Source organism: Sinocyclocheilus anshuiensis, unplaced genomic scaffold (assembly GCF_001515605.1).
Source record: "Sinocyclocheilus anshuiensis isolate Anshui unplaced genomic scaffold, SAMN03320099.WGS_v1.1 scaffold914, whole genome shotgun sequence".
NCBI classification, from domain to species: domain Eukaryota; kingdom Metazoa; phylum Chordata; class Actinopteri; order Cypriniformes; family Cyprinidae; genus Sinocyclocheilus; species Sinocyclocheilus anshuiensis.
The window spans coordinates 3,960,610-3,971,117 of NW_015539870.1; the positions used below are offsets into that span (position 1 = coordinate 3,960,610).

General features: G+C 39.1%; 1 protein-coding gene across 1 annotated transcript in view; it reads left to right on the forward strand.

The window, feature by feature from the left end:
- LOC107685172 (chondroitin sulfate N-acetylgalactosaminyltransferase 1-like) overlaps window positions 1–10,508 on the forward strand; it is a 40,778-nt gene that overhangs the window by 7,651 nt on the left and 22,619 nt on the right. The window contains exon 2 of the mRNA XM_016481685.1: window positions 3,807–5,267. Coding sequence (XP_016337171.1) covers window positions 4,490–5,267 — 778 coding nt within the window. The 5' untranslated portion in view covers window positions 3,807–4,489. The remainder of the gene's footprint in view (window positions 1–3,806; window positions 5,268–10,508) is intronic.

A 10,508-nucleotide genomic window follows, 5' to 3' on the forward strand; every position in this document is an offset into this window, starting at 1 on the left:
GCCCCCCCCCCCCCCCAAATTGTGATATTTGGACAGTTGTGTCACACTGTCATTTTTGACTTTATGCACCCCCAAAAAATATTATCCACAGTTAGAAAAGGTTGTAGCGCCAAACACTCGTCCAAAAATCCAGTGGGCAAATAGAGGTCACAAGAATATGTGCAAAAAAGTGCAAATGTGCAAAGGTGCAGAACGTTTTCGGGTATTAACATGGCACTGAGGAAGGGTTAATACCCGAAAACATTCTGCACCTTTGCACTTTTTTGTAAGTTATTTGTGATCTCTGAGCAATAAATGTAATAGGCCTTTTTGGCTGAATTTGGACGAGTGCGGATCTCTTTCATCTCTATATCCCCCCAAAAGTATTCAAATTCATTCAGGAACATGTTTATCATATACGTATGTGAATATGTGAGACAAAGTGTCTCTGTGTTGAAGTCTGAAGTATTTATATACTAGATGTGTGAAAAACACTGGGTGTGAGACTCTTACTGCAGTCAGGCACATGGGTCAGCAAAAGCCTCCGAAAAATTAAAATTGCAAAAGGAGGAAAAATACACACACACACCATTTCCTGACTGTGCACCACAGCCAGATAGTATAACTGCAGCTGACTCTGCAGATCAGGGCTTGTGAAAGTAATTGAACTAATGTAAATGCGTTTGGTTCACAAACCGGCCATTGCTCATGCACACGCAAGAGCGTTTACTCTGATTAAGATCTTTGAGGAAGTTGTCAGGAAGTTGTAAGAAAATAGTGACCTGATTCTGAAGTTTCATTAAGGTACTAACAGCATTGTTGCAAAATATTGTTTATGTAATAGTGTTAAACTTTATTTCTGCTAGGAAATTCATGTTAAGCTGGTTGGTGTGTTTTGGAACAAGTTATCATACTATCTCAAGGAGGAGTTCAGGCTGGTTTTTGGAGCATGGTGGCTGGTCAGTCAACTAATGACCAGCGTAGACCAGTTAGAAACCAGCTAGCATGTTCCAAAACACAGCTGGATTTTCCATCCGTGATGATAAAATTTTACTGGCATAAACACAGAATAGGCCAACATCTAAAGAACAGCCCTTCACAAGAAGGCTAATCACAGCTAAACAACAACACTCTGTTTCAGAAGAGAAAACTGAAGCCTCTCTTTCTCATTTGTTTAAGGTTGTCAAGCTCCCCGTAACCTTCCTCAGTGTTGTTCAGCCGTGTGTTTGGTTCGTGGTCTTGGCTCTGGTGTTGTATGGCATAGTCACAGCAGGGAGAATGAATTACTGGCAGACTCGTGCTGTGCTCGTCCTGGCGGCTGTACGAGTGAACTGGAAAAGCGTAACATGGTGTGAGGCATCTTTTTTCCTCAGTCATGTGTGAGCTCTTAAATGAGACGAAAAGAAATGAAAAGATTAGTTATTTTGCATTACCACCTTGAGAGAGATTCAGTCGCTGAATGTCATCTACTCTTGTTATGCAGTAACATATGGCTCCTTGCTGTCATATACAATATCTAATAGGTTGGCATAAGAGGAAATTAATACTAATATAAAGTGATGAGTAAGTGTTTGAATGAATGAATGAATGAGCAAGTGACTGAGTGAATGAATGAATGTATGAGTCAGTGGATGAATAAATGAAAGTGAAGAGGTGTGTAAATGAGTGAGTGATTGAAAGAGAGACTGGGTGAGTGAGTAAATAAGTCAGGAAATGACTGAATAAATGTGTGATTATATGAATGATTTAGTGAGTGAGTGAACAAATGAATGAATTTGTGATTAGATGGATGATTGAGTGCTGGAGTGAAGCGATCGGAGAGTGAAAGAATAAATTAAATAATTGAATGAATATGTCAGTGGGTGAATGGAAGAATGAATGAATAAGTGACTAAATGAATCACTCTGAGTGAAAGAATGAATGAATGAGTAATTGAATGATTCAGTGTCTGAAGTATTTATATACTAGATGTGTGAAAAACACTGGGTGTGAGACTCTTACTGCAGTCAGGCACATGGGTCAGCAAAAGCCTCCGAAAAATTAAAATTGCAAAAGGAGGAAAAATACACACACACACCATTTCCTGACTGTGCACCACAGCCAGATAGTATAACTGCAGCTGACTCTGCAGATCAGGGCTTGTGAAAGTAATTGAACTAATGTAAATGCGTTTGGTTCACAAACCGGCCATTGCTCATGCACACGCAAGAGCGTTTACTCTGATTAAGATCTTTGAGGAAGTTGTCAGGAAGTTGTAAGAAAATAGTGACCTGATTCTGAAGTTTCATTAAGGTACTAACAGCATTGTTGCAAAATATTGTTTATGTAATAGTGTTAAACTTTATTTCTGCTAGGAAATTCATGTTAAGCTGGTTGGTGTGTTTTGGAACAAGTTATCATACTATCTCAAGGAGGAGTTCAGGCTGGTTTTTGGAGCATGGTGGCTGGTCAGTCAACTAATGACCAGCGTAGACCAGTTAGAAACCAGCTAGCATGTTCCAAAACACAGCTGGATTTTCCATCCGTGATGATAAAATTTTACTGGCATAAACACAGAATAGGCCAACATCTAAAGAACAGCCCTTCACAAGAAGGCTAATCACAGCTAAACAACAACACTCTGTTTCAGAAGAGAAAACTGAAGCCTCTCTTTCTCATTTGTTTAAGGTTGTCAAGCTCCCCGTAACCTTCCTCAGTGTTGTTCAGCCGTGTGTTTGGTTCGTGGTCTTGGCTCTGGTGTTGTATGGCATAGTCACAGCAGGGAGAATGAATTACTGGCAGACTCGTGCTGTGCTCGTCCTGGCGGCTGTACGAGTGAACTGGAAAAGCGTAACATGGTGTGAGGCATCTTTTTTCCTCAGTCATGTGTGAGCTCTTAAATGAGACGAAAAGAAATGAAAAGATTAGTTATTTTGCATTACCACCTTGAGAGAGATTCAGTCGCTGAATGTCATCTACTCTTGTTATGCAGTAACATATGGCTCCTTGCTGTCATATACAATATCTAATAGGTTGGCATAAGAGGAAATTAATACTAATAAAAAGTGATGAGTAAGTGTTTGAATGAATGAATGAATGAGCAAGTGACTGAGTGAATGAATGAATGTATAAGTCAGTGGATGAATAAATGAAAGTGACTAATCCTTTCATTAAATCAAGCCTCCCACTAACCTATAAAGAGCTAATTGTGTGGTGAGTTAGCACACACTCACACACACATATTTAGAGAATCCTACATCTCTTTAAGCTCTTTTTTTCCACCTAGTATCTTTTACCACCGCAGCTTTCCAGCTTGCTAACACAGTGTTCCTGTGTTTTCCCTTGGTCACAGATACACATGTGTTTGTGACTGTGTGCATATGTGCATGTTTGCATGTGTGTGCGCCAATGAATGTTCGGCCTCTCGTGTGTGTTTGCTCAAACTTACAGTGCTGCTGTTCATCCCCAGTGTGAGTTGTCAGGCCATTAGACTGCTTTTAACACCATCTCTTATTTTCACACATCAGTGACAGCACTGTTCTCCTGCACTGGAGCCATCCCAAAATGCTTTGCTTGGCTGCGTAGGTCCTGAATTTAGACCTTTAGGTCACTTTAAAATAAACACAGTGTGTTTGCAAGCTAGATAGACTGACTTGAACCCTATGCCTTCACCTCATCATCATGTAATAGCTCTATTTTGTCTTTTTAATGGTATGATAACACCAAGCTATCAGTATTTAAGTACTTTGAAGTCTGACTTATTAACATATAGGAGACCTTCATCCGCCTACGGATCTGGTTCTTCAGAACATAATCAGTTTAATCTCATTTTCTCTACCTTTTTCTAGATAGACCTGTGAAGATCAGAAGCAACACATGATGAAACATGCAGAGGACTCTGAATAGATTAAGGAAGTCATACAGACAGCCTGAAAACTCTTTGGGAAATAACATATTGGTCTTTTCAACAACACCGGACCGTTGTATGAAGTTAAAAGAAACGGATGGCAAATGACCAGCCTCCAGACTAGTTTTTATGGACCATAGCCATGGACGTCTAATGGATAAACCTTCAATGAATGTTTTTCTCTTTTGGGTCACTGGGTGCGCTGTAGAATGGAGGATCCATTCCAGACATTCTCTCAAGGGTATGTCATGCTAACTCCAAGAAGAATGAGCCATTTTCACCAGATGGAGATATGCGCATGTCGCTACTGAACTGGTCCAATGGTTCATTTGTATGGACGGAGAACTAATAGCACCCTAAAGAAGAGGAAGTGGCCCTAACTTGACCCATGACAAAGTATGTACATGAAGAGCCAGGCTGAAGTTTAAAGAGTGGGTGAAATGGGAATGGACAGTAAAGTTTTAAACAAAACTTGCTTTGTGGTCTACACCTGGGAAATATGAGACTTTAGTTGACAGACAAAACACAAACTGTTCTTCTTTTTAATCAAAGACATACCCTAGTGACTTCAACAAGTGGTTCTGGCATGGGCGGCCTTTGGCTGATCTTTACGTCTTGTTTTTGATGGTACGCAGAGATGCCCCAACTTTATTGAACTACGTCGTCCTACCCAACTTGTTGTTGAGGTTGTCAGTTGTGATGCTGCGCAGGGGTCTGCTGGCTTGGCTGTCACGTGTGGGTGTTCTGTTAGTGGTGGTATGCTGTTGTCTTTCCCTCCTTTATGTCATCACTTGCAGCCCCCATGCTGATGAGCCCATGGCTGGTCAACCCCTGCCAAGGGCTGGAGGGATAGCTATGCCAGGAGGTCCAAGCAGGCCAGGTGGGGTTGGAGGTGCCCCCATCGGCCCTGCTGGACGGGAAGGGTTCCAAGCCCTTCTCCAAGAGCGAGAAGAGCAGCACCAGCAGCATATTGCCAGCCTGAAAAAACAAATTGCTCAACTTAAAGAGGCTCTCCAGGAACGGAGCGAACAACTTAAAGGCATGCAGGACTCTGTGGAGAAGACGGCTGGGAAGGGCACGGTGGGTGACGTGGCTGACGACCACAGTCACAGTGACCTGCAGGAGTTCCTACACAGCCAGCTGAGCCGGGCAGAGATACACTCTGGCATTCGACTTCCGAGCGAGTACGCTGTAGTGCCCTTTGAGAGCTTCACCTTACAACGCGTCTACCAGCTGGAAATGGGGTTGACTCGTCACCCTGAGGAGAAGCCGGTGAGGAAGGACCGCAGGGAGGAGCTGGGGGAGGTGGTGGAGAGCGCGCTGCATGCCCTCAATGCACCAAATCGAGGTGGAGACAAAACAAAAGCTAGCAAAGTCTACACACCATCAGACTTTATAGAAGGTAAGATTAACAGTTATGCAGTTAACCTGTGTTTGTTTCATCTACTCTGCAAAAAATTGGTGCTACCCAGTGTAAGACCATGCAGAAGCTGCAGTCACATGTTATTTTAGGGTCCAATTCTCACTATTAACTGACTATTAATTAACTATGACGTTTGCTGCAGTAAACTCCTAATCTGTCAACATTAAAATACTCACTGTTTCAATAGAAATGTATAGGGTTACATTTTATGGTGTCTTGTTACAGTGTAATTATACATTTAAGTACTGAGCAATAATAGTTAAAGGGGTCATATGACGTTGCTAAAAAAGAACATTATTTTGTGTATTTGGTGTAATGAAACGTGTTTATGCGGTTTAAGGTTAAAAACACACATTATTTTCCACATACTGTACATTATTGTTTCTCCTCTATGCCCTGCCTTTCTGAAATGTGTCGATTTTTACAAAGCTCATCGGTCTGAAAAAGCGAGGTGTGCTCTGATTGGCCAGCTGTCCAGTGCATTGTGATTGGCCGAATACCTCAAGCGTGTGACGGAAATGTTACGCCCCTCACCATACTGTGATGCCGTGACCCGTCCGGAGCGACGAGACAAAAACATTAAAACCCATTATAAACGAGGCATTTGTTGCATCCAGTGGGGACATAAGTACTCATTATAATGACTTATACTGTCTTTTTACGCGTTGTGTACATGTGTAACAAGGACATCTTAAAATAAAGTGTTACCCATTATTTTTGCTATTCAATTTAGTTTAGTGCTGCTAGTGCAGAGGTGACACACTTCACCTCTACGGTACCACAGGAAAACTCTGCAGGTCTCTGGACCATCAATAAAGCCCAGGTCTTTAGTTTGGAGTTTGTCTGACTCTTGTTTGTTTGAGAGATTTAGAGAAAATCTCTCAAAATATTTCTCAGAATTAATTCTCATTCTCAGAACCAACAATAGAGCATCCTGTAGCAGTATGCTAACACGCTAATGCCAGGATATCCTGTGATGACTAGAAAACATACACAGCTGTTTCATGTTCAGAGCTGTCTCATTTCTACCATTTCCTCTGGAGAGAAAGTGACGCATCTTAGTGGTTATAGGCATCACAGGATATACAGTATTCCTGTTGCTATGCACATTGTTTAGTCATAAATAACTGTTACTAGCACCAGAAACTGAAATGCTAGAAATGAGCTATGGTGAAATTTGCATGTACAAACTTTCCAAGACTAGGTGACTGCAATGATACAGTTAGCTAAGCTGAAAACAGAAGGTGAGATTTGCCTGAACGTTACAAACAACTGCTGAATTTTCATGCTAGCTTATGCTGGTTTGTCTAGTCAGTCTTTATTAAGATCCCTTACGGGCAATTTGGATGCAGCGAAACAGACATACAAGGACACATAAAATACATTCTTAAAAAAACATGAATACAAAAAAATATAAATAAAATAAATTTCCCTAATAATTTCCTTTAGGATCGTTTAACAACCGAATTGCACAGGGGACAAACAAATATTTATACTAGTTACATTTCATCTTTGGTAGTCTATAGCGAGAACCTGAAAGGAGCACACTGGATACAAGAAATGTACTGTCCAGGAGCACAGATCAAGCCCGACTCAAAACTTTTCTGTTGAGCAAAAATTACAAACTTCTTTGTTCTTTACCTATGATCTTCCTACTATCTGTAACTGTTCTATTTAATGCATTTTTATGTTTCACACTGAGATTTCCAAACCAGCAGCTAATGGAAAAGGACAGCACCTGCTCATAGGACTTATAGAGCAATTCCATCAATGTCCTATATTGAATGATCTTAAATTTCTTAAGCAATATAGGCATTGCTGTCCCCTTTTACATACAGTGCTGCTTGAAAGTTTGTGAACCCTTTAGAATTGTCTATATTTCTGCATGGATATAACCCAAAAAATCATCAAATTTTCATGCAAGTCCTGAAAGTTGACAAAGAGAACCCAATCAAACAAGTGAGACAAAAATATGTTCTTTTGTCATTTATTTATTCAGGAAAATGATACAATATTACATACCTGTGAGTGGCAAAAGTATGTGAATCTCTAGGATTGGCAGTTACTTTGAAGGTGAAATTAGAGTCCATTTGTTTTTCAGAGTTGTTTTTAATCAGTGAGATGACTATATGGTGTCATTGCGTGCCTTGTTTTATCTAAAGAACAGGGATCTATCAAAGTTTGGTCATGTTTGTGGAAGTGTATCATGGCACAAACAAAATTTAACACCGGATCATTTTTCTCAATAAATAAATGACAAAGTATATATTTTTGTCTCCTTTGTTTGATTGGATTCTCTTTGTCTACTTTCAGGATTTGTGTGAAAATCTAATTATGTTTTGGGTCATATTTATGCAGAAATATATAAAATTCTAAAGCAGCACTGTAATACTGTACCTCTGTATTCACATCAAAACACAATCTATTATCAATAGTTGTCCCCAGATATTTACAACTCTCTACACATTCCACATTGTTGTTGCTGGTCTAGCTAGCAAAACATGCTTCCAAAACACAACATAAACCTTTGGACAATAATCCTGGTCTTTTGAGCAGGAATATATTTGGAGGAGTGCTAAATAATGCGTATTTCTCACTGTCTAATACACTAATGTCCTGGGTTATTTGTTATTTGGTGCATCTTTAAACAGAAGACCATTTCTTCTCAATTCAAGCCTCCTTTGAGCTCTTTTTTGACCGTATAACCGAAAAAGCCTACTCTACTTCAAATCAACAGTGGAGAGCTTGTGAAGAATTCAAAAAAAGCCAGGGCCATGTCTTAGCCAAAGGCCTTGTCGGTAATAACTTACGACTCGGTGTCCAGACACAATGTCAATTTACCCAGCCGTCTTGCTAACACTAAATAAGACTGAATAATATTTTTGGACATTCTAAAAATAGTCGGTCCTGAAACAACACAGGAAGCTTGACCATTACACACCGGTGCTTCAGCAAACAGGAATGTTTACAGAAAGTGTATCTTTTCTTCCCACAAAATAACTCTCCCACCCCATCCCTCAAGGGATACATGTATCTCTCATTATCCTGTGTGCGTTATCTCTGTTGGCTAACTGTATATAGTGCTCCTTTACCCAGACCAATTTTGTAGTGACACAATCCAATTTAGAGAGGAAATAAGATCACAGTTCATGCTAAAAGTGCAGTTTTACCCTGAGCTAATGTGACCAGTGTTCAGTAACTCACGTGATTTTGTTGTGCGAAGAACTGTTGCATCTAATTTACCGTAGTTTTTCAGTGAGGTGGAGTTGAGCCATGTGGGTTACGCTTTGATGTCTTTGCCGTTAGTAGCTTGTATTGATTCAGTTGGCTTCCCTAATGGCCCTGCTTTGCCCATAAATGCATTTTATGTGTGGGATGGAAAGGGCTGGACATGAGAATAATTCCAGTTTGCTAGTTTGTGAAGGCAAGCATCACTGCTGTTTCTGCTTAGGGTTAGGGATTTGGACAAACTTGTACAGAAACATTGTAACACTGCTTAGAACACCATAGCAACTTTCTCATAAATTTATGACAAATTAGATGCACATATTTCCCAGTGTAGATCATAATGCAGTGTTTCCACACTGTGCTACCAAAGCTAATGAAGTATGAAGCTGTGAAGTATGTTTTTCTTTTGTTTCCTCAACATGAACAACCCTTAAGCAAATGTCAGTGTTTCGTGCAAACCGTGCGTGAGCATGTTTTTCCTCTATGATATGAGTCTTAGTGCCTTTTGTAGCACCAGCAAAACACTGATATGGGACCTGGACAATACACATTTGATGCTGTACAGTACAGATCTCTCTTTTGTTTTCAGAAGCATGAAAAGTACTGAGTGAAATCCTGTTTTTCACGGTCTCCATGCCTGACCACCTTCCAGATACTTTTAGTATCTTTTAAGTTATAACCAGGGATGTTAACCAAGCCTCAGATGACCTGGTGGCCCTGTCATCTAAACATCTGCGCAGATGCTTCCTGAGAAATCCCTTATCATAATTCCATGTCTCAGCATAGCTCAGATCATATGAACTTCAAAGAATTACATGAGAAATGTGTGAGTTCAGATTGAAATCTTACTTTTCATTGCAGACTTTTCTAGTGTCTTTTTCTCGTAAGAGAAATCTGAGATGCAGGAGACTGTTCTATATGTTCTCCATTCAATCCATTGCTGTCTAAGAGAAACAACTAAGATTAGGGCTGCACTATTAATTGTATTTTAATTGTGATCACAATTTCTGCTTCTCTAGACTAATTAAGCATTATTATCTGTGACATGGCCTTGTGGCTATTTATCCTGATATTTTTCCTTTGATAATATCTTTATCTTGCAGTGGTTAACATAATTTGGAATTATTATTGGAACTAATATTAGGAATTTCGCTGCTTTATCTTTTGAGAGAAGCCTCTTAAGGTTTTATCAGTTCTCAGAGAGTGTGTTAATGTATATGATAAATATAATAAATAAGGAAACTTGATAAAGGTAAAATAAAACATGTATGAGTTGATTTTCTCTTGATTTTGCTTACATGAAAGTTCAATCATTCTGATGAAATGTAAAAAGAAATGAAAACAATTGTGACATAATCACAGTTATATATATTTTTTTTTTGAAAATAATCACGATTGTCAGTTTAACCATTATTGTGCAGCCCTAACCAAGATATTAAAAAGATCTCATGTCTCGTTATATCATATCAGTCTCGTTCTATTTCACTCTTAATGCCAACATTTGATTTTGTATGATGGTTATAAATTATTAATTTTCATATACAGTAATAGGAAAGAAAAAATAACAAATTAGATCTTGTTGATATCTCTATTACTTTCTTAGACAATCAAATATTAAATTAACCACAGTGGGTCTCATTTACTAAGCATTTATGCACACATTTGTGTGTGAAATCTGCATATGAACATTTTTAAGAATAAATCATGATTCACCAATACCTTTCATACTAAAATTTGTTCTAAGTTTACGATAATGCACATATATTTCATCATATACAGTAAAAGAGTAAGAAAGGCTGCGTTGTAGCTTGATCTGCGAGGTTTCTCTGTACAGCTATGCAGATGTACAGGTGCATCTCAATAAATTAGAATGTCATGGAAAAGTTCATTTATTTCAGTAATTTAACTCAAATTGTGAAACTCATGTATTAAATAAATTCAATGCACACAGACTGAAGTAGTTTAAGTCTTTGGTTCTTTTAATTGTGATGA